The sequence below is a fragment of the Rhinopithecus bieti genome, unplaced genomic scaffold, assembly GCF_001698545.2.
Source record: "Rhinopithecus bieti isolate Rb0 unplaced genomic scaffold, ASM169854v2 scaffold_34818, whole genome shotgun sequence".
Lineage (NCBI taxonomy): Eukaryota > Metazoa > Chordata > Mammalia > Primates > Cercopithecidae > Rhinopithecus > Rhinopithecus bieti.
In genome coordinates this window covers 1,858,431-1,883,686 of record NW_016815484.1, presented here as the reverse complement: position 1 = coordinate 1,883,686, position 25,256 = coordinate 1,858,431, and the positions used below count along the sequence as shown (strand labels likewise).

Genomic DNA, 25,256 nt, shown 5'->3' with positions numbered 1-25,256 from the left:
TTTTTTTTTTTTGGAGACAGAGTCTTACTCTGTTGCATAGGCTGGAGTGCAGTGGTGCGATCTTAGCTCATTGCAACCTGTGCCTCCCAGGCTTAAGCAATTCTCCCACCTTAACCTCCTGAGTAGCTGGGATTATAGGTGTGCAGTACCATGCCAGGCTAATTTTTTGTATTAGGGCAGTGCAAAAGTAATTGTGGCCTTTACCTTTCATTTTATGGCAAAAACTATAATTACTTTTGCACCAACCTAATATTTTTAGGAGAGACGGCATTTTGCCCTGTTGCCCAGGCTGGTCTGGAACTCCTGACTTCAAGTGATCCATCTGCCTCAGCTTCCCAAAGTGCTGAGATTACAGGCGTGAGCCATGGTGCCCAGCCCTAGAACTAATTCTCTTTTGTATGTGATGAGAATCAATCTCATCAATCGGTCCTGTATGTGTACCATAGAACCAATTAAATGCCCTTATAATCCCAGAATTGAAGTGTTGATTTACTGCCAATTTAATGGAAAACATATTATCCTCCAGAAGCGATGAATGAATTGTATGAGTCTACTATGAATGGATGGTGCTATACTCAAGTTTCCCAATTCTCCATTTTCTGCCACAGAAGCAGCATAAATATAAGGCTAAAGCCTATGCTAGTGATGTGTGAAGCTTTAAATCAGGGCAAATATTCAAGAGAAAAGAATAATTCACAAAATAATCCTTTTCTCTTTTTCATTGTAAGGTGAGCATCTGCTTGTTCCATGTTCACTGTTTCTTCTTTCTTGTTTTCAGAAACTCTGTCAATGAAGACAATCAAGATGGTGTCATGCACTCTGATGGTAAAGGACAAAAACATATTTTATTTATTTATTTGTAAACTCAGGTACAGAAGTTTGAGCTATTCATTCTTATAGACTCATTAATGGGTCATTATCATCGTTGGTGTGTGCAGGGCCCCTCTCTTGTTTCATTTGTTTATTCCCTCTTATCCTCATAACTCACTTCCTTTCTCCTCCTTCCTTACTACAGACAAATATTCGAACATATTTAATGTGTATGCGTGTTTGCACAAATTCTTCACATATTGTGACGTGTATGCATGTATTTAGTTCACAGAAAGAGTATATTATAGGTTTCTCTAGTATTTTTGTACAATCGGCATAATGTGGTTTTGGGGCCCATTCATATCACTATGTGTGTGTTTGGTCTGTTGCCGTTAACGACTACACAGTACTCCATGGTAGGCATCCATATTTCACTTGCCTCAAACTCACTGGTACCACAAACAGCAATGCAATGCACCGTTTTGTATACATCCCCATGCGGACGTCTCAGAGACTTATCTTTAAGATATATATCCCGCAGTGGAATGGTTGCTCAGAGCTATGGAATACTTAGGTTGACCGAGTATGACTGGCATGCTCTCCAGAAGAGATGCATCTCTCTACACTCTCATCAATCAGTCCTGTTATTCAGTTTTCCATTTTTTTCTTATGTGTATCAAATTATATCTCCTTTGAATTTCTATATCTCTGTTTACTCTTGAGTTTGAGCACTTTATTTGCTTATAAGCCTTTGTGGTTTCTTCTGTAAGTTGCCAGTTTTTACCTTTTGACCATTTTTTTCTTGAAAGTGGTATATTTTTCTAGTTGACTTGTAGGAGTTCCTTTATATTTCAGACATTAATGTCATGTCAATTTCAAACACTGCAAATATCTTCTCCCATTCGGTCAGTTATCTATTAACTTAGCCCATGCTGTCCTTCATTGAATGTAAATAAATTTTGATATAATCAAATGTATTAATTTTGCCTTGTCATTTATGCTATTTAAGAAGTCCTTTTTCCTGGAAAATAAGAATATTCTCATTTTTTTCCTGTAGACTTTATCACATGAATATATTTAGGTCTTTGATCTCTTTGCAGTCCCCTTTGAGGAGTTAGTAGAAATCCAGGATTGCCTCATGCATGGAGCCAGTTTTCTCTTTACTGTCCTCTAAACAATCCATCATTTTCTCATTAATTTAGAGTGCTACCTTTATATTATATCAGCTCTATGTGTGTGTATGTGTATATTATGGGTGTGTTTATGTACATTTGTGTATGTCACTGAATTTTCTGCTCTATTACATTGGTCTATTTGCCTGTTCTTATACCAATACCACACTGTTTTTATTATTAATATTATTATATTATTCCTCTTAATATTGGAATATTGAATATTGAATATTTCAATATTCAGTAATTAGTTTCGATATTACACTGAACTCTTGAGTATTAATTTTTTAAAATCCAATTAACTTGATTTGTTTGATACATGAAAACAAATCCTTGGGAACTAATAAGTAAAAAGGTGTGAAACAGTGACTTTTTTTATACCTTGTTCCATACAAGCCCATCAAACCAAATGGACATACCTTTTCATAAAGGTAATAGTGTATTAATTATTTCTTGGCCTTTGCATTATTTGATGAAAGCCAACGAAATGATTTTATAATTAAGTCACCGTCATCAAATAAAAGCCACAGTAAAGATCTAAAGTACATATTTTATTTTCTATTTCTGTATCTTTGATAAAGCATAAGTTCTGTTAGATTATGAACTATTTTGAAAATCATTATATTATATCCAATAATCTTACATTAAAGTGCTTCCTTATTACAAATGTATTAAATTTTATTTTTTTTAATATTTTAGGTGCTGGAAATCTAGATGAGGTCAGATTTTTTTCTCTTCTTGTATTATACTGATATAATTAGAATATTTCACAAGTATTATGATTCACTCCATATTGGTACAAACCAAACAGATGAAAATTCTTATGAGTAATGATAGTTTTCCATTTCTAATCTTATTTCATCTAAAATGATTAAGACGTTACACACCATACATCATACTGACTCATTATAATGCTTCAGTGCTGAACATAAACTTAAGTCTGACTACACATCTGATTTATATAGTAAGATAGAAAAGGAAATCTTTTTGTTTTTGCTTTCCCAGTCTATTTCTAAGGAGAAAAAAATATTTTAAACAAGCCAAACTTACATACCATGCAAGTTGTTTTACTGAGTATTTGAATTATTCTTTCAAAAATAATTCATAGTATGGTTCCTTTAAGTATTTATTCCTCTGGACCATTTAATACGTGGTTCAAATTATAAAAATTTACATTCTCGTCTTTATTTTAAGTCTAAGCAATGTAATATGTGTGTGTTAACTTTTAAATAATAAAATTAATCATTATCAATATTTTCTTTACAGGAACAAGAAAGTGAAGGAGAAACATATGAAGACATGTATGAATTACACTTTTTACCATGACAGTTTTCTTCAAAGATGAATATAATGTTTTGTATGAGGGATAGTGGGTATATAACAACACTAGGAGGGAAGCTTGATTTTTTTCAAATGACTATCATATAACTTTTATTTCAATTTAAAGGACCAAAAATTATTTAGTTCTCTAAGAGTTCTACGAAGAACTCTGTTAAAAAGCTGTTGTATGAGAGGCCAGAGACATGCCTATGAGATAAACCACAGTCAGGAAATCAAAGGCAGAAATCTGATTTCTTACTCTTAGTGTATCCTTGCGCAGATGAGTTAATTTATATTACGCCTTCTTCACCTGAACAGAGCTCCACCTACAGGGGTGCTATGAAAAATAATTTATCATGGTGCTCAGATGCCAAAGTGTCAGCTGCTAAAGTGGAAAGATGTTAAAAAAAGAAGTTCCTTGGAAAAGAAATTTCTTGGAAAGTGGGTGAAAGTAGAAATGAATATATTATCTTACTTTATCGTATGTTGATCTCAGATACCTTAATTTTCTCTACCCAGTATTTATTCAACTAACTCTGACTCAAGTTTCGGAGCCAAGGTTTGCATGTGTATCTGTGAATGCGCAGGCACATGTGCATATGAAAGAGAGAAAAAGAGACAAATTCCATTTATGCGAACGAACATACAGCAAGAATGGGGCCTTTATAAATGGTGGCTTCCACTTGTTGGCACAAGTTGTCAGGGAAAGCAGAGCCTTTAGAAGGTATCCTCAGCTGTGTGCCTCCTACTGGTTTTAAAAATAATCTCACACGTTCTGGATTTTGAGAACCTTTGGCTTTTTACCTTCATCTGTACTTCAGATACCACCTTTTCTGCTATGAGTAGACTTCTAGGTAGGGAGTTCTGACACATCAACACCTGAAGATGCGAAAACAACCTAACAATTTTTATTCACAGAGAAGCATCCAAAGAAAGAGAGAAGAAAAGGGAAAAGGAGGAAAAGAAGAGGTTAGAGCTGGAGAAAAAGGAACAGAAAGAGAAAGAAAAGAAAGAACAAGAAATAAAGAAGAAATTTAAAGTAAGGGCTTGCTTGCTAATGAGTGAAAGAATAACATCTTTTTATACCTTTCACACAAAAGGGGTACCATTCTTGAAACTTTACATAGTTGAAGAATTACTTACTCATTGTTTTCTAAAGAGTAATTATCTTCATAACAGTACTTTTTTATCCAATACACCATCTTATCCCTTAACTAATGTAATAAAATTTAAATAAATATGGTGGTTCATAATTAGTGGGCACCCAGGAAATTTATGTTGATTGAGTGAATGAATATTTACTTTTTCAAACCCATCTTGGCTCTCCCCATAATGCATTTCATATTAGCCTACTTATACTATGAATTAGCATCACACACATAAATATCCCTATGGTATGTATTATAGTGGGGTATTGGACACAGGTGTCTCCAGGGTGAACCAGACCTGTCTCAGAATAAGATTTCCATGAGCTACTCTAATTGCTAGTATCTAAACTTGAGTTACATTATTGCCTTTATTTTAAGTCTGTGTACATGCTGACTTCTGATACCTGCTGTTTCTCATCCCTCTTTGTCTATGTGGATTCTGACCTCTGTATTCTCTGATCTCTGGTAATTGTGTGTCTTCTACCATTACTACCACCAGTAAACGCTACACTCATGGGCTATTTTCTCCTGGCTACACTATCTTTGATGACATGGCTCATCTGGCATAGGTCTGGCATGTCAGACATATTTAGGGTGATTATCTGAATTACAAAATTATTCTTTCAAAAAGAATTCACAGTATGGTTTCTTTAAATAATTATTTCTCTGGAGCATTTAATATGTGGTTCAAATTTTTAAAAAATGATTTAGATATAACTTCCCAGAATATTCATTGTATTAAAGCAAAGGTTCAAAGCATGGTGCAAGGAAAACATATAGCATCAAGTCAGTTAGACAAACTGATTCAAATTCCAGTGGTACATACAAGTTATGTAATCTTGGGCTTATCACTTAACTTTTCTGAGCCACTGATGCTTAATCTTTTAAGTGAGAATAAATGATACTACTCCAGAAAGTTTGTTACGGAACTGAAATAATGTATAGCAGGCACTGTATCATAAGATTCTCATTTGATTTTGGAAAAGCTTGCTATATATAAGTAAAATTATGATTACAGTATTAATATTAGAACATTTTACTTACACAGAATGCATGACTACCAATGTTTATATTTTTAAGTGAAAAAATAATTTCAATTAATTTATGAAAAATCTATATAGCGTACTTTCCATGGAGAGCTTGTTTGTAGATTTAAAGGAATTACGTGAGGTTTTTCCATATGTTTCTTTTGGAGAAATCAGCTTTACATTTATCTCGTTCATTCAAATAATATTTTTAGTAAGAAAAGATAGGGTATGGAAATCATACCATTAAATATAAACTCAAAAGTTTGTCAAGACTAGGACTTCACCAGCTATATTCCTTTCATAAGATGATAATAGATAATAGGTGAAAAAAAAATTAAATAAATATGAGAACTAAGCCTCATCAGCATCATGGCATATCATAATTTAACTTACATTCTTTCCTTTATTTCTTAGTGGTACATGATAATGATATATGTTTATAATTAATGTCATCATAAATTCAATAAATTAAAGGTAGAGCTTCTTCAAAAGTCGTAATGCATATTTGCATATTTGCATATCAAAAGATTCAAGAAATTCTGTTGAAAAGACACCAATTTAGGATTAGAAAATTAACAATTTGGGATTCATGGTCTAACCAAGATCATTACCCTTATATCAATAAGCCACCATACTATTCAGAATATTAATTTTAAAAACCTCATGTAACATTTGCTTGCTATTTTTTGATTTGCAAGCTCATTTCTCAAATTTTGTCTTGTTTATAGCAGGTAATGTCTGCTTCAATTTTACAAACAATGAAAGGGGAAAAAACTCCATCTTCCAAATGGAATCCTGGCATATTCCATAAAGACACATAGCACACAGCATGGATTGTTGTAGATAAGCGCTATTCAGTTATTGGGGGCTGCCTTTGCAGGCCTCTTGCAGGATTCCTAGGTCAACAGATCCCTGCCTCACTCTCCTGACCCCATGCACATGTTCACCTGTCCTTAACTAGTCCTGCTTGGCCCCTGTGATTTTTTCCTAACCCCTCCTGTAAGAATGTTTATTCACCCTCAATTTCTAGTTAAACCCTGTAAATGTTGGTTATAGGTAGGTTCACAAGTTGTAGACTTAGTATCTTTCAAAATTGCATTCCTTAAAGATTTTCTAAATTATAAGGAAATCTTTTCTGATTATTGTTTTCTCTTTGCAGCTAACAGGCCCTATTCAAGTCATCCATCTTGCAAAAGCTTGTTGTGATGTCAAAGGAGGAAAGAATGAACTGAGCTTCAAGCAAGGAGAGCAAATTGAAATCATCCGTATCACAGACAACCCAGAAGGAAAATGGTTGGGCAGAACAGCCAGGGGTTCATGTGAGTGCAAATTTTTCTATGGCTTCAAAGTGTTTTCTTTGCAAGGCAATACTCAATGTACATGCTCCTCCAGAACTCCTCATAGGCACCAAGTTAGGAGGACTTTACAGAGTGGACAAAGGGAGGACAATGTTAAATGGCAGGTATAGTTCTGTCTTCACCTCATCTGTTATCTTTATTGTGGGAACAATGTAAAGTTTTATATTATTCCAGGAGGAACAAACAGCATTAGGTTTTTCATTGATGTTAAAAAGAAAAAATGTTTCCTGTGAATCACTTTAGAATATTTAAAATAGAAGGTAGGCTTACATTAAACTACAACAGGATTAGACTTTGACAGAGTACAGTAAAATGTGGGTCTACTTGGGAGGTCTACAAATCAGAACTACAAGAAAATAAATCAGGGGAAAGTTTAAAGAGCAAATGTGCAATTGATATTTTATTCACAACTTTAAAATATTTAAACTACAGTTGCCTGAACATAAACCTTTCCCTTTTTGGTAGATGGCTATATTAAAACAACTGCTGTAGAGATTGACTATGATTCTTTGAAACTGAAAAAAGACTCTCTTGGTGCCCCGTCAAGACCTATTGAAGATGACCAAGAAGTATATGATGATGTTGCAGAGCAGGATAATATTAGCAGGTATGTGCAAGTGCATATTGTAGAACAGATCAAACTGTCTCCTTGTCAGAAATTTTGTATATTAAGATCCTAGAATTTTACCCTCCCTAACTCCTACTGCTCTCTCTATCACTAAACTAAATGACCACTTACAATAACCCCAACATGGGTGAAAGGTCATTTGAAACTCTATAGTCTTTCTTTTGATTATATACATCAAATGCTACTTGAAATATAGTGGGCCATTTGCCAGACCTTGTAAAATATGTTGTCATTCTAAAACACTTTTATAATGTTCATTATGACTTGATTTTAGGGATATGCCTAATAGAAATATGATTTGGTAAAAATGAAGCATAAAATATAAAATTTAGCCCATTTTTTCTCATAGATCTCTGATTCTAAATATATTTGTTGTTATTTTTTGAAAATATGACAAAAAATGATTTTTATGGCAACCTCAGTTTGCTCTTTAAAAGTAAAAACTCTGTTTTTTTAATGATCCTAGGTATCAATTAAGGGTCCAACTTTCCATGGCCCATTCCACTAGATTAAAATGACTTTCACTTCAAGAATTATGGGAACACCTTCCTGGTATAGAGGAACAGAATAGAACATCTTTTCTGGAGGACCAATGAGAAGAGATTGGCCATCCCTCCCTTGTACCTCTCCTTCTCTTCTTTCCTTTCTCAGTCTTCTGCTTCCTTTCTCTCTCCATCTCTCCTCTTCTTCTCTTTGTTCCAGCTCTTATTTTTGTCATTCTTTTGTCTCTTTTGTACTTTTCTGTTCCCTTTCTCCTTTCATTCCTTCTTTCCTCCAATACCTCCATTTTCAGTTAAAGCCATAATCCCCTCAAGTTGAAAGGAAAAAAGAAGGAAAATCTCTAGTCCAGTTCAGAATTTTTATTTTTTTGATGACTAACTTGTAAAGCTAGGAAACCCCCATTGTGATCCTAAAATACATAACCTGTGCTAGCTCTTCACCTGGGTATAACTGTGTCTGCATTCTTTAAAACTCAAATTTCAAAGAAAGCAATCTTCATTGTCAGCCATTTCTAAAACACCAAATTAGTGAAAAAGCACATGAAGAATTAAATTTTCCTCTTATGATCTTTTATGTCAGAGTATCAATTAAACTTGTTATGCCACGTTCTAGCAGTTTTGTCTTTCTAAAATGAGTTATAGTCTGCTATGGCTTCTTACCATGTTCTAAACATAAACTATGCAACATATAACAAAATATACAATGCATGCACTAGAGTTTGGAGATCATTAATTGACTTTAGTCAAACATTGACCTAGTGTGAATCTGCAAATGCCAGTTTTCGGGTCAGATGAAGTTCCAAATTGTCATATTCTGTAATTTCCAGAATTTTCATAAGTATGTCAAGTATATTACCGAGGTATATACTTTGCATGTGCCTTTTGTTTGTTTTCAAAAGCACATTTCCTTAATTTTGGTGAAAGAATTCCAGTTACATCAATGAACGCATATTTACACTGATGTGCATACTCAAGAAAAAATAATAAAACCAGGAAAAAAATGATATTCTTAAAATGAAACTTTGTTTAACCATATTGGGTGACTATTTCCCAAAGCTAGTATTATCACCTTTTCCCATTTTATTGAATCCATACATACCATAACTCTAAAAACCTGCTCTACTTTAGTAAACATGTAACAAAAAAAGAATCTTATATTTAGTAAAACCAGGAAGTTGGAAGAGTTGTATGGTTTTAATGCTCAGTATCTTAAACGAGTATAGCCCCACAATGTTTACTAGCATCTAGCCCTTCTTATGCACCCTTAATAAGAAAATTAAAGAAGAAGCCATTACTATACATGTTTTATTTTTGAAACTGCAGCTGCTGCTTGCAAAGATCTCATAACAGAACATGCTTTGTTCTTAGAAAAAGAGAAGATGCTGAGTGTAGCCGGCAGCTTGCCCTGGCAAGAATAGGAAGAGAAGGCATCATCTTCTCCCTCCTGCTCATGACTCCTGACTCAGGCACTCTACTGGCTCTTTCCTGATTCCCTAGAGTGAAGAGCAATGGCTGTGAGTGCTTCAAACTCAGGGAGCAGACTTGAGGCTTCAAAGCACAGCCCCTGACAGCTGTCCTTCTCTTTTTCTTCTCCACTGAAGCAGTATCTACAGTGAATATGAAACACTGAAGAAAAAGGAATTGCAAATGCAAATATCCCTCTACCATTTCATAGCAAACCTTCTTCCTTCCATATATACATCTCTCTCCCTCTCCTCTCCTGTCATGCCCTGCTCCTTCTACCTCTTCTTCACTTCATCAAATATTATACATTCTAAACGACCGTTTTAGGAAATTGAATGATTGCTCTAGACATGAAATAAAACAGGAGCTTTGCTCCTTATTCCAACAGCCCTGTTCTTTGGAAATTGGTATAAAAATCCAAGATGAAAAGTATCTGCCAAGAGTGGCAGCCAAGCAGAATGCAGCTCTTCGCATAATTCCAACTGCCTGCTTCATGCATCAAGCTCAGAGGGAAGAGTCAGGAAAAATAAATGTCAAAATGGTACATAAGCAAGCGAGAGTGTACTGCAACTTCTTCAAAAAGCAGTTCCTTATTTATATAGGAAGACATTTATAGCACGTTTTCCTACAGAGTTCCTGACAGCAACTTTATGTTTTTATTTCAAATTCAACAGGAGATCTGCATCAGATCAATTTCTTTCACTTACTTTTAACGTTAGGAAATCAGATATGTGTACTATGTAATTGTCCTCTAAGACACTAACATTAAACTGTTATCTGTTGCTGGCAGATTAACCAACGTGGAAAACTTGGGGTATAGTGAGTGCAGCTAGGTGTAAAAGTGGGCGTGGTCAAGTCACTTAATTTCTCAGAGCCTGGTTTCTATTCTGTATAATGAAGGAATTGAAGAGATGACTTCTGGGATTTTTTCCATTCTCACAGTCTACATTTCCTTTGATCTCACAGAAATCACATTTTAGTGGGAGATATAGGCAGGAAAAGAGACACTTACAAATGCTAAAATAGAGAAAATATATAATGATATGAAACTAAATAAGAAGCATAGGCAATCTGGATTTAGAGTCAGCAGCCATACGAAATAAAAGCCCCCTGAATGAGAATTCAAGTTTTTGAAGTTCTCCCTTTAAAGAAAAATGACTGCTGTTAGACTAAAAGTAAAATGCTGTGGTCAAAAGTTATTGAAAGACAATTTAATTTAACACAATGATAATTGTGCTATGTGACTCATGGAATAATAATACCCTTGGGGCTTGTTTTAATGGTCCATGTAGTGAATGATGTAATAATGTATCATCTGAAAACAACCTCATAGAAAAATGTCAAAAGCAAACAATATCATCATTTTCTCTATCATATGTAGCATTGTAATTAACTTAATTCTTCTTGTTTTTGTTTGTTTTGTTTTGTTGCCCTGTAATTACCCATCTATGATGATAAGAAACGTTTTTTCCTCTTCATATATAACATTCTAAGAACTTTCAACTGGAATGTTATTTCTCTTTTGAATAACTGATCAGAATATATACCTGTCTTCTTCCTAGCTAAGTAATTCATAGATTAACTTCATATTTCTGGGTTTTTTTCCTAGCCACAGTCAGAGTGGAAGTGGAGGTAAGCCACACACTTGTTAAAATGAAGTTTTACAATTGATACATATATTGGCATGTATTTTTGGAGAACATGTGTTATTTTGTTACATGCATACAATGTGTATTGTTCAAGTCAGTGTATTTAGGCTATCCATCATCATAAGCATTTATCATTTTTATGTGTTGAGAACATTTCGAGTTCTCACTTCTGGCTATTTTGAAATGTATAATGTATTATTGTTAATCATAGTCACCCCACTCTACTATTAAGCATTAGAACTTATTCCTTCTATCTAACTGTATGCTTGTACCCATTCACCAATCTCTCTTCATGTCCCCCCAAACACATTTTTACATCCCTTTCAGCCTCTGGTAACAATCACTCTACTCTCTACCTCCATGAAATAAACTTTTTTAGCTCCCACATATGTGTGAGTACATGCAATATTTGTCTTTCTATATCTGACTTATTCCACTTAATATGACCTCCAGCTTCATCCATGTTGCTGCAAATGACATGATTTCATTCTTTTTTATGATCAAAGAGTATTTCATTGTGTATAGACCAAACTTTTTTTATCCATTCATCCAAATATAATTAGGTTGATTCTATATCTTTGCTACTGTGAATAGTGCTGCAATAAACTTGGGGGTGCAGATATCCATTTAAAATACTGATTCCCTTTCCTTCAGAAAAATATCCAGTAGTGAGATTGCTGGATTGCATGATAGTTCTATTTTAGTTTTTTTTTTGAAAATCTCCGTAATGTTTTCTGTAATGACTGTATGAATATATATTCCCACAGACAGTATGAGTTTCTTTTTTTCCACATCCTTGCCAGCATCTGTTATTATTTTTCTTTTTGATAACAGCCATTCTAACTGGGGTAGGATAATATCTCATTGTGGTTTTGATTTGCATTTCCCTGATGATTAGTGATGTTGAACATTTTATCATATACCTGTTGGCCATTTGTATGTCTTCTTTTGAGAAATGTCTTTTTAGATCCTTTGCCTGCCTTTATATGGGATTGTTTGGGAATTTTGCTGTTGAGTTGATTGAGTTTTTGTATATTCTGAATATTCATCCCTTTGGGGATGAATAGTTTGCAAATGTTTTCTCCCATTCAACAAGTTGTCTCTTCACTCTGTTGATTGTTTGCTTTGCCGTACAGAAGCTTTTAGTTTAACATAATCCCATTTGTCTATTTTTGTTTTTGTTGCCTGTGCTTTTGGGGTGTTAGTCATGAAATCTCTACCTAGACTAATATCTTAGAATGTTTTCTCTATGTTTTCTTATAGTTGTTTTATACTTTTAGGTCTTATGTTTAAATCCTTAATCCATCTTGAGTTGATTTTTGTATATGGTGAGACGTGGGGCCTAGTTTTATTCTTTTACATATGGATATCCAGTTTTCTCAGCACCACTTACTGATGAGGGTGTTTTTTTCCCCAGTGTATGTTCTTGGTGCCTTTTTCTAAAATCAGTTGGCTATAAATATGTGGCTTTATTTCTGGGTTCTCTATTCTGTTTCATTGGTTTTTTCTGTTTTATACCAATGGTGTACTGTTTCGGTTACAACAGCCTTGTAACATAATTTGAAGTCAAGGAGTGTGATGCTTCCAGCTTTATTCTTTTTGCTCAGGATTGCTTTGGCTATTAATGCTCTTTTTTATTGCATACAAATTTAAGGATTTTTTTTTTCCTATTCTGTGAAAAATGACATTGATATTTTGATAGGGATTACATTAAATTTGTAAATTGATATGGGTAGTATGGTCCTTTTAACAATATTAATTATACTAATATGTGAGCATGGGAAACCATGCACTTTTATCAGTAATTTCTTCATAAGTCTTCATCATGTTTGTGTATATTAATGAAAAAAATGCTTTAGTTTACAAATAATGAGAGAGATCTTAATATGATAGAAAGAACACTAACTTGAGAGTCAATAAACTGGATTCTAGAGCTAGCCACCAAGTGACTCTGAGTAAGCCACTTCTTTTTTTTTAAGTTTGTTACAGATCATATGGTGACTCCACTCCAGTGTGTTCAGAACAGTCTTGATTTATGCCAGTCATCAGAGCACAATTAAAAACAGCATTCTCCTTCACTTTCAGAAATGTTTTTGTTTAGATGATAACCTATCTAGTCACCTTGACTATAACTCAATGGCCCCTGTATTTCCCAGCACCAAAATAAGGGATTTGATCTAACACCTTGCAGTGCGAAAGTTCTCATACTAAAAGTCAAATTTCAAGGTCGTTCTACATATTTTTTGCACATAGAAACTACTCAATAAACAATTGTTAAGTAAATATCTGTCAAATAGCAAGTCTTCTGAGGAGCGTAGAATAACAAATGAAACTGGAAACAGTTTAACTTTCAAAAATGTGTATTTAAAAAGTCACTTTTCACTTCTTTCTGTTTCAACTACCATCAATATTTACAAATTCACCTGTTATCCCACTGCTTTTCTTCACTTGTGTCCTGATCAGTATCTTTTCCTAAATGTCTCCTGACCATTAACTAGTTAGCTAGATTTATATCGCCTCCTCACTTCTTGTCCCACAACAAATATTTAACTCCATCCCCTATTTAAGTTTACTTTTTCCAATGTTTTTGTACCCTCATTCCTTTCAACTGAAGTCCACAGTGCCTCTTAGCCCTCATTTTGTTATTGTAATTTCACCCCTAAGAATTCTTTATAAAATGATCAACAAAGTAAATAATTATGGGATAGTAGGAAAATAGTGTGTTTTTTATTTAAATGGCTTATATGAAAGTGAAATGTTCTCTGCAGTTAAATAAGGAAGATTTATAATGAAAATCTGAGTGATCATTACATAACCAAATTATAAAATTAACAGAAGGTTTTCCTCCAATCCAAATGAAGGGATATTCCCTCCACCACCAGATGATGACATTTATGATGGGATTGAAGAGGAAGATGCTGATGATGGGTAAGAATAATCAGTGAACTGCTTTTTGCAAATTATTATATACACATTGAAATTTAGTTTTGATTTCCAGTTAAAATAAAAAGCAGAAAATAGTGTTCTTTCTTACATTACCCCAAATGATTTGAATGTTGAATTAACAAGAGCTGTAAACCGGGAAGTGTAATTGTACCACACTTCAAACAAAGTGTTTGATTGTTTGGAAGAACCTCAATAACTATAGCAAAACAAGTGAAATGAAAAAAAAAAAAAGATAAATTACAGGTGTTGAGGATATTTTTAAGCTTTTTCTAATAAAGTCTTTATTGATCAATAGTTTACTTTTACAACAATCCCTGAAGAGTTTATCAGTTGCATGGCTATCCCTTGTGTAATAACATGATTATAATATAGGCAACCCAAATAAATTGAGACCTATGCTACCTATGGCAGAACCAGAATTGAATACTTAATATTTTAGCTTAACAATAAATATCTGCTCATTTATAATAATTACAACAATTTATAAAAATAAAAATACTTTAGGTCAATAAGAAAATAAATTTTCTTTTTCCATTTTAAATGGCATATTTAAAAGTTTAAGATTTCTTTCTTTCTTTCTTTCTTTTTTTTTTTTTTTGAGACCTGAGTTTTGCTCTGGTTGCCCAGGCTAGAACGCAATGGCCCGATCTCGGCTCACTGCAACCTCCACCTCCCAGGTTCAAACGATTCTCCCGCCTCAGCCTCCCAAGTAGTTTGGTTTACAGGCATGCGCCATCACGCCTGGCTTATTTTGTATTTTTAGTAGAGATGGATTTTCTCCATGTTCGTCAGGCTGGTCTCGAACTTCTGATCTTGGGTAATCTGCCTGCTCTAGCCTCCCAAAGTGCTGAGATTATAGACGTGAGCCACCATGCCCGGCCTAAGATTTCTTAATTACATTTTAATCATAAATAAAGCAAAATTGATGCTCAAGCCTTTTTTTTTTTTGAGACCAGGTCTCACTCTGTTGCCCAGGCTAGAGTGCAGTGGTAGGATCATAGTTCACTGCAGCCTCAAACTCCCAGGCTCAAGCAATCCTCCCACCTCAGCCTCTGAGCAGCTGAGACCACAGGTATGCACCACTGCACCCAGCTAATGTTTTTTATTTTTAGTAGAGATGAGGTCTCACTATGTTGCCCAGGCTTGTTTCAAACTCCTGGGCTTAAAAGCAGTCCTCCCATCTTGGCTTCCCAAAGTGCCAGGATCACAGGTGTGAGCCACTGCACCCAGTTGTTTAAAACTTAATCCTTAGGGACTTGCTTCACATTTTAAAAAGTGGGAGAATTCTCACTTAATAGAAAAAAAGATCAAGTTCATAGGAGCGGTGTTCAATCACCATGATCTATAAACTTAATAACACTATTTTGTCCAATAAAATGAGTTGTTTACTGCCTGAATTATTAATGTGGTATAATTATAAGGAATCTGAATGTCCACACAATGTCTTCACTTGCCACTGATTATTACATTCTGATCAATGCCTGCATGCTCCAAAGCTCCACACTACAGGTTCAAGAGAAGAGTAATACGTGGTCCTGGGGGATTTTGAAGATGTTAAAGGGAAAAGATGACAAAAAGAAAAGTATACGAGAGAAACCTAAAGTCTCTGAGTCAGACAATAATGAAGGTTCATCGTAAGAGTCAACCAACCAAATCCAGTGTACAATAACTACACTAATATGTATTTAATCAAATGCTACTAATATTCAATAAGCAATAACCAAATTCTGATAGACTTAAATCACCTTAATGCAATTTTCCATTAATCACCTTAGCCCCGTTTATGGTGTCACCTTTAAAGTCATGCATTACATAAAAGAAGGCCAAGTACTCAGAAATCATCCTGCAGTTCAAAGATATATTTTACTTTCTTCACAAAAACACGCAAAAACACACATGTACACGTAAGTGCACACATACCCTCTCACGCTCATGCACACAGTCATACACAAACACTAACACACCCATTTAGTAGGACCTTTTAAAATACAGCATTACATCTGAAAACTCACAATTCCAATGCCACATTTTACTACAGAGTATTTTATATTGAGTACTCTTCAAAATATACATTCTTTTTTAATAGTTTGAAATAAAGAACATAATTTTGAATTTTTTTCTAAATGCAATAATTAAAGGCTTTTAACTCTGTTATGCTATAATGATATATTAAGAATTTTCCTGTACTAAAAGTATTCTAAATATCTTGTTTGTCCAAGTAAAATCTAAGGCATAACTTTTCTCATTCCATTCCAAAATAACCCTTTAGTATACATTCCATACATATGAATTTGAAAAATCTTAATCATATTCCCTGGTACAAGAAAATCTTTCTGTTTTATATTTACCTCATGAATTCACCGCATTTAGCTTAAGTCTTTATAAGATGTTAATTCCATATAGCATTCCCAACTGGGTTGTAAAACCCCAAAGCAACAAGTCAATACACAGTACACTTGAAATTCTAGGAAAACACAAGAAACCTTCTCTTCTCTTGAGCAGCATTACTCAAATATAACCCTTACTTAAAAATGAGAGGGGTTTTTTTTTTTTTCTGCTTCAATTACATACTGTCCAAATCTGATTTGGGATCATTTGAATTAATGATCCCTCACACTCTATTCTAACCAGTCATTTCTGTCCTGTGCACCATTCTTTCCGTGGGGTGTGTGTGTGTGTGTGGTGTGTATTTAGAAGTCATTTCAGAAAATAGAAGCATGGGTCTTCTTCTGTTGCAGCTAAATGCCACCTAATCCTGATTTCAGATCACTTTAATTAATAAGCTGTCACTCTCCGGTTTGAGTAAATATTCCTCTTATTCACCATTTTCCTATTTGGGAATATATATGCACATATTGGGAAACATGGTCATATTCCTATGACCTCTGTTAATTTTGAGTCTGTATTTCTACTCTTCAAATAAGCAGTTTGGAGGCAGAGATATGTATGCCACAATGCCTCCAAAATACTGAGTCCTTTTCATTTACTCTGGTGTGATATTATACCCAAACCTCATATAACAAATCTGGAAATTTTGATCCAATGGCTGTGGGCAAAATAAACCAATTGAGTATCTTGACTCTGCACGTTTTGGCAAACATTTGGGGTTCAAAAAATGTCTTGCTAAGTTCCAAATTGATAAACAGAAACGGACTTAGCGGAGAAATGGAGGATGACAAAGAAATAATGGTCAACAGATGAAGTAACCTAATATGCCTCCAGGCTGTTGCCTCTTTATACTCTCCTATATAACTGAATCAATTTCTGTGTTCATGTTAGTCTGATTATAATTGTGTTCTCACTTTCTTTGTAGTTTCCCTGCTCCTCCTAAACAATTGGGTAAGTAATAAAAACTAATTGTATGTTCTATATGTTCATTTCTTGCAGTGTGGTAGTGGGAAAGCATTGGATATAGTCACAGTAACTGCATTAAAGTCCTGACTCTGAAAATAATAAATTGTGTAACCTTGAGCAAGTAACTTTACCATGGGTGGCCACAGGTGCTCAATGATAAAATAGCAAGATGAGAAAAATAAAAAAGATTGATAGTTTTTAAACTGTTCTTCCAGGAGCCACTATTGGGTTAGGGATAAGTGGGAAGGGACGAGCACCCATTTTCCCTGTGTCCCCCAGCCCCAATTCAGTCCAAGCTTGATATATGAGACTTCTGTATAAGGATATCTAAAAACATGCCAGATTACATGCCAGTAAGGCTCTTCTAAATCTGATTTCTTTGAATATTTAAATGGATAGTTTATATTGTATTTGGAAAATGTTAAATATAACAGCTTCTTTATACAATTTCAATCAGTTACTATTTTTTCCCTGAGACAGATCTTTAGATGTTTTTAAAATTTACTTTGAACAAAATGTAATGTTGTCTTAAGAATATTCAGGGACTTTCAAAAGTTTACTTATTTTAACTTATAAGTATATTAAAAGAGAAACCAACACAGAGGTAATCTATTCGTCCATAGACCCTTTATCTGACATTAGAGCTTCCTTTTCAGTTATGTGAAAATATGTAAGGGATAAACTCAAACTGACCAGTGCCTGATAATAAGCTTGTATTCCAATCTATATATTTTTAACAGTATTCAAAAAATTAACTCCTCAAAATAGGTATAAAATGGGAAAAAAAGTAACAAATTCTGTAAAAAAATAAGTTTTGTTAGGGAATGCTTGTTTGTTCTTAATATGTTTTTTAAAGGTGTAATTTGGTGGCACGGATAGTAGGTAGCTTTTGACCCTTCCTAGATGATATTTTTCAAAGGTACTTTATGTTTCATGCTGCAGCTGAGCAAGTTTCATAGTGTGAAATTAATTAACCTGAGTACACACGAGGGTGGAGGATATGGAGGGGGGGAATTTATAAAGGGAAATCAATTCCTTGCCACTACCAGAGAGCATTTAAACTTTTTACGGTAATGACTCCTTAAAACACTTGCAATTTCTTCAACTCAATCTCTTCAGCTTCATTGGCTGTAGAGCAATTAATAGTTGCAGAGTGGAAGCATTCTTCCTTAATTTTTTATTTATTTTATTTTATTTTGTTTTGTTTTATTTACGAGACGGAGTCTCGCACTCTCGCCCAGGCTGGAGTGCTGTGGCGCCCTCTCGGCTCACAGCAAGCTCCGCTTCCCGGGTTCACGCCATTCTCCTGCCTCAGCCTCCTGAGTAGCTGGGAGTACCTGCGCCTGTCACCATGCCAGGCTAATTTTTTGTAATTTTAGTAGAGAGGGGTTTCACTGTGTTAGCCAGGATGGTCTCGATCTCCTAACCTTGTGATCCGCCCGCCCTGACCTTATTAATAAGAAGTCTAGAAGGGAGAAAAAACTCTAATGATTGGAAAAGCCATTGAACCAGTTAAGGTCACGACATCTTTTCTGCCAATACTGTTTCTCAGTACCTGTTGGTATCAGGAATATTTAGTTAAAAGAAATAATCTTTCCATTTAAAGGTGGTGCCACTCCTAATATCACTGTAAGGTAAAAGGTAATGGGAAACAGATCAGTGAGGCGAAGGAAAGGAGGAAGGAAGGCGGGAGGGGGACATTTAAATAGGATGATATATATTATCACAGCACCTTAAATCCCATAAGAATCTCAATTTCTATCTCCACTTCATCCTGCCGATGGCCAGTAATGTTGATTCGTTTATCAGCAATTTGCCACTCCTGACATTCATTGTACTTGTAGATCTTCAGATAATCATAGCCACTGTTCCATGAGTTTTTTTCCAGATAACAATGATTATCATTATGGCCACTGGTTTTTTGAGGATAATTTAACCCATGGCAAGTTCCCCTTTCAGAAGCAGACAATGCTTCCAGGAGAAATGTACCGAGACACTAGGAAAACTTTTATTGTCCTTGAAGCAATCTTTATATTAAAAACGTCATTGAATGCTCATATCAAAATCTAACAGTGCTTCGACCTTTGATATTTTGTCTTTTGTTAGACATGGGAGATGAAGTTTACGATGATGTGGATACCTCTGATTTCCCTATTTCATCAGCAGAGATGAGGTAATTAAAATGCTTTCATTACAATGAAGTAATGAAAATGAGAATACTCAAGAAAATTCAACGGAAATAAAAAGCCAGTGGGATTGTGTGTCTACTGTGTGCGATCCTGTTGGCTCTGACCTCCTCTCTAACGCTGTGTTTCCTTCCGATCTCAGCTCTACCTCCCTGAGAGGTTTGAGAGTAGGTACCCCCAATCCATCGTCCCAGCCTCCACCCCTTTCTCCCCTCATTCTCTTCCATCCCCCTGGTTCTGCTCCTTGTTTCCTGATTAACCCTGGGCCTGTGACTCACTGATGTCTGGTTTATTTATTCATTCATTCACTGGGGAAACATGTTTAAGATCTTGGTCACAACTAGTCTCACTGATTCTTCTCCTCTCTTTATTTGTACTGTTTTCCCCAAACCTTTTTTTCTTGAATGTACTTCTTAGCTTACATCTCCGCTCTCACCCATCTTGTTCAAGCCACGTCTGTCTTCTACAAGATAGTTTCCTTTATGAAAAAAAGAAAAAAAAAGATTTATTTGTAAAAGGACTTTTAGGTAGGTTACATTCAAATCTTAAAAAATTAATTTTAGGCTAAATTGTATAAAATCAGTTAATATCAAGTAATACAAAAGGAGTGCCTTTTGGATTTTTTTTTTGAAATAGAAAATAACATGGTAAGATGCTTTCTCATAATCCAATAAATACATGAAATGATTTGATACATACTGAGTATAAAAGCAAGAACACCTATCTAGCTTTTTCAGGAAAAAAGAAAGATGACTCAAAAGATCTTGTATTTGAATAAAGGATGAAAGTAACATAAATGGAATGCAGTAAGTGGTGTCTTCTGAGTTGTACTGGTAAAAATGCATTGGTAAACGCTAAGTATTAATTTTTGCCAAAATTGCTAAACTAATTTTATGGAACTAGAGAGAGTATCAAGATCAAAGACTCTGAAGGGAAAATATGCCATCATTCATGTATGAAGATCAAGTTCCACAGGCAACACAAATAATAAACATGAAAAGAGAATCGTTGCCCTTTTTTAAATTCTCCGTGAAACAAAAATGGAATCTTCAGTAATATGTTCAAGTTTTACTATTTCTCACCAGTGGTGTTTCACTCCTTTACAATTGTTAATGCTTTTTTGGTTTTTTGCTTTATATTACTGTAGAAATGCCATCACATTCCATAAAATCACTCTAGGAACCCAGAGTCACACACTGGCCGTATTCTTCAAACAAAATAAACCCTGGCTGACTAAGCTTTATGGGATATGGACAATTTTCTTCCCCATTTTGCTTATTTTCAGAGTTTAAAGCAAGTTTGTGTTCTCCAATGTCGTATTCTATTTTTAAATAAATTTCAATAAATTTTTTAAAGATACCTTGTAGGGCATTTCTAAGTTTCATGTATATTCTGATTGCCCCAGAGAGTTAATCTGGGACAGTATTTCCACAAATGCCCAGACTACCACAGGCAGTACTGCAGGCAGATGCAGAACCTGAGCTAGATATTGTGCCAATTCTTTCCACAATGAATGAACTAAAAGCCAAGATTCCAAAATTGAGAATTAAACTTAAAATAAATTGATTACAAACAAAACGTTATCTTAGATCATCTAAATAAAAGTCTTATATTCTAATTTTAAAATGCTTACTAAAGATATCTACAGACCTTCCCTACCATTCATAATTTAACCCTAGTGAATGGTTTTCAACCTTGGTTACAAATTAATATCGTGCGGGAAGCTCTTAAAATGTGTCCATCACTACCTGGACCTCGCTCAGACTAAATTAAATCTTAAAATTTATTTAAATTAGAATGTCCAGGAATTGGGCAAGAGCAGTAGTATGCTTTAAAAGCTTCCCAGGTGATTCTGTGTGTGGACAGGCTAGAAAATCACTGTTCTAGGCATATTCACTTGTATTAGGGTAATTGGTATCTACAAAATATAGTGGATTTCTATACCTGGATCCTAGCAGTTAAAAAAAATAAGTCCATTAACTCATGTAAACACTTAGGATGTGCTTATCTTTCTTACTTTCTCCCTCTTCCCCCTCTGTCTCTCTCTCTCTCTTTCATACACACACACACACACACACACACACACACACACAGACAAACACGGACAATTGATAAAGTGATGAAGATAAAGATCAATAATAACCATATTTTTTTAAAAGCTCCTTCTTATGATATGGAAAATCTTAACTGTTACACAAGATTTTTTTTATTAACCAAAACTCTGGCTGCATTTTAAGTAGATTTGAACAACATAACATATAAATGTTATAAACCATAAAATTGATTCTTTTTTGAAGTCTTCTTTTATAAAAAGCCCTTCTTATGACATTTGCCAAGCTACATAATTATCTAGAAAGGGTTGATAATTTAGGGAGGTTTAAGAATAGATTAAGTCATATGAAACCGCTGACATGCAACCATGTTTAAACCATGACTCAGTGATTTTATGTGGTTCAGTATAAGAAGGAATCTAATCTCTCACTCCCATTTTAATTCTCATAGTCTATATTCGCTTGAGGAAACCCTTCTACATTATGAAATGTCATCATTTATTACAATGACAGTTACTGGATTTCTAACAAAAGAATTAACTGAAACAAAAGTTAAAATATAATGTTATGAATTGTCTCTGTTATGGACTATTCTTTTAATATTTTCTAAACAAAGTGTTGTTTTATGTGTGTTCTGCCATCCTAGTCAAGGAGCTAATATTGGAAAAGCTAAGACAGAAGAAAAGGACCTTAAGAAGCTAAAAAAGCAGGAAAAAGAAGAAAAAGACTTCAGGAAAAAATTTAAAAGTATGCCCATATCTAAATATTATACAAAGTTACAAAAAGCTCTACTGAAAATCCAATGATTTTTTAAGTAACCAAATGCAACACTAAAGGTAATTATCAATATTTACAGTTAGCCTATTATAACCCTTTTTTGAACCAAAATTATTAGATTAATTTATTTTTATAAAAATTAAGCAAGCTATGATATGCACAGTAATTCAACTGTGATAATCATCTAAATTTAGCTGTCCTTGAACCTTTATAAGAAGGTACTCAAAATAATTGTTATATTAGGTTGATGAGGTTATGAATGATGTTTGTCCCTCAAAATTTTCTTTAATATTCCTACATTACATTTCTAAAACACTGATCATCTCTTTAGCAAATACCTTTTTAATAAATCAATCAATAAATAAGTTGTTTCAATAATGCACATAAACCAATAATTTAAATATTGTTCTCTTTTTTTTAGTATGATGGTGAAATTAGAGTCCTATATTCAACTAAAGTTACAACTTCTGTAACTTCTAAAAAGTGGGGAACCAGAGATCTACAGGTAAAACCCGGTGAATCTCTAGAAGTTATACAAAACACAGATGATACAAAAGTTCTCTGCAGAAATGAAGAAGGGAAATGTAAGTCACTGCTTATACTACAATATATACATATATGTCACCCCAGAATTTAACAACCAGACATGTTTTAGTGACGACTCTGTGTTTACTAACTCTTATCTTTTTGCTCTATCCTTTGTAAATTGTGGCAATCGTTCAGAAGTTGATCATTATGCTGTGCTGAAATCAATGTATTTTATTCTCTTTTTATTTACCACATACTATCTATATACTCTGTGTCAAAAATAATGCCAAATTACTGCCTCTCAAAACGCAGTCCTACAGACCATCAGCATCAGAAAGCCCTTGTTTGTGTACTAAAATCGCAGTTTCCTGGACCCACCCTTGACTTGCTGAAACATGAGTTCTAGAAATCAGGTAAAAATGTGACGATAACTTTTTCCCTAGCTTGTTCATGTATACACTAAAGTCAGAACCACTGTGCTAAAGTAGACAGTGTCTCTTGCTCTGGCCTGGTTTTAAAATTATGTAGAATTTCAAATTATACAGAATTGTGTAGAATTCTGGATATTTCACACCTAGAATTTCCAGTTTTCTTACCTTGCAAATTCACTTGTTTTCATTTCTTATTTGAACACACTTACTGCAACATACTATTCCAAATAAATCCAAAAAAGTTCCTGTCTCCTTTGACTTTATCAGCTATTAAAGTTGACAGATGGGAGCCAGGTGCGGTGGCTCATGCCTGTAATCCCAGCACTTTGGGAGGCTGAGACAGGATGATTGCTTGAGCTCAGGAGTTTGAGACCAGCCTAAGCAACATAGCGAGACCTAGTCTTTACTAAAAATCAAAGAAAAATTAGCCAGATATAGTGGTGTGTGCCTGTAGTCCCAGCTACTTGGGAGGCTAAGGCAGAAAAAATCACTTGAGCTGAGGAGTTCCAAGCTGCAGTGAGCCATGATCGCACTGCTACACTCCAGCTGGGGTGACAGAGCGATACCCTGACTCAAGAAACAAACAACAAAAAAAATAGAAAATTTCAGCTGACAGATGAAAATATGTTTATCAAATTTCAAAAGAAAGCTTATTTAAAATCCAGAGAAGAGTAATTCAAAATTACATTGTCGTATATTTGAAACTGAATAGCCACGACAGCTGCCCCATATCAGCTTAGTCAATCTGCATGGAAAACATGGACTCTGAGTTTAATTTTAATGGGAGGAAGGTGACTCAGGGACAGGAATTGAAATGCAGTTTCAAGAATAAAACACAGTGACTCAAGGGTGGAGGAAATGGATGTAAAGTTTATCATGGAGGAGGTGTGGTTGGCTTTTCAAAGGAAAATACGGAATGTGGATACAAAAGATAAAGGGCCATGGCAGTGTAATATTAAGATTGGAAGTTCACTGAAGATAATATGTAGAAAGATACCCAGGGGACAAAGAAAACCCCCATTCAGACTAGGATTTGCGAGGATCTACCTTAAGGAATAACCGTAAGTGCAAAAAGAACTATAAGCATCAAATTGCATCAAAAAATATTTAAAAGTTCAAAGATTTTTAAATTATTAAATGTTATGATGAATATACCCAATTGAATGTTCTAAATGAAAATTATGATAGTAATATGATGAATCTCTCATGACATATGGTAGAAAAAGTAAGAAAGCTGTTTAATTTGGGGTAGGATTTATAGCCATGTTATAAAATCATGCAAATAAGAGAAACTGAACTAAAACAAAATTAAATACCAAAAAAAAAGGCTCAATAAGGTGATAAGTCTAAATGATATGTTTTCTGTCCTCTACTTTCCAAATAATTTCCCATTTTTCACAACAGAGAATTGTCCTAGTATTTGTCACATAGACCTCTCTCCAGGGCACAAGCTGAAGCTTGTGCATATCTTGCCCTTAGTATGGTGGAAGAAAATCTTGCCATAGTGACCTAAGTCTCTTATGCTTAGCAGCAAGTCTTATCTAAAGCAATGCTCCTCCAACTTTGAAGTACATACACATCAATGGGGATCTTGTTGAAAATGTAGAAGTGAGGTCTGACACACATTCCAAGTGATCTCATTGTTCAATTCCCACCTATGAGTGAGAACATGCGGTATTTGGTTTTCTGTTCTTGTGATAGTTTGCTGAGAATGATGGTTTCCAGCTGCATCCATGTCCCTACAAAGGACACAAACTCATCCTTTTTTATGGCTGCATAGTATTCCATGGTGTATATGTGCCAATTTTCTTAATCCAGTCTGTCACTGATGGACATTTGGGTTGATTCCAAGTCATTGTTACTGTAAATAGTGCTGCAATAAACATATGTGTGCATGTGTCTTTAT

The 25,256-nt window shown here is 34.5% G+C and overlaps 1 protein-coding gene across 1 annotated transcript in view; it reads left to right on the top strand.

The window, feature by feature from the left end:
• The window catches only part of FYB1 (FYN binding protein 1), a 167,621-nt gene that overhangs the window by 130,057 nt on the left and 12,308 nt on the right, over window positions 1-25,256 (top strand). Inside the window, exons 5-17 of the mRNA XM_017853230.1 lie at window positions 779-825; window positions 2,682-2,701; window positions 3,249-3,283; window positions 4,221-4,341; window positions 6,638-6,797; window positions 7,302-7,443; window positions 11,038-11,060; window positions 13,939-14,005; window positions 15,520-15,657; window positions 17,337-17,362; window positions 19,484-19,550; window positions 22,261-22,360; window positions 22,813-22,975. Coding sequence (XP_017708719.1) covers window positions 779-825; window positions 2,682-2,701; window positions 3,249-3,283; window positions 4,221-4,341; window positions 6,638-6,797; window positions 7,302-7,443; window positions 11,038-11,060; window positions 13,939-14,005; window positions 15,520-15,657; window positions 17,337-17,362; window positions 19,484-19,550; window positions 22,261-22,360; window positions 22,813-22,975 — 1,109 coding nt within the window. The remainder of the gene's footprint in view (window positions 1-778; window positions 826-2,681; window positions 2,702-3,248; window positions 3,284-4,220; window positions 4,342-6,637; window positions 6,798-7,301; window positions 7,444-11,037; window positions 11,061-13,938; window positions 14,006-15,519; window positions 15,658-17,336; window positions 17,363-19,483; window positions 19,551-22,260; window positions 22,361-22,812; window positions 22,976-25,256) is intronic.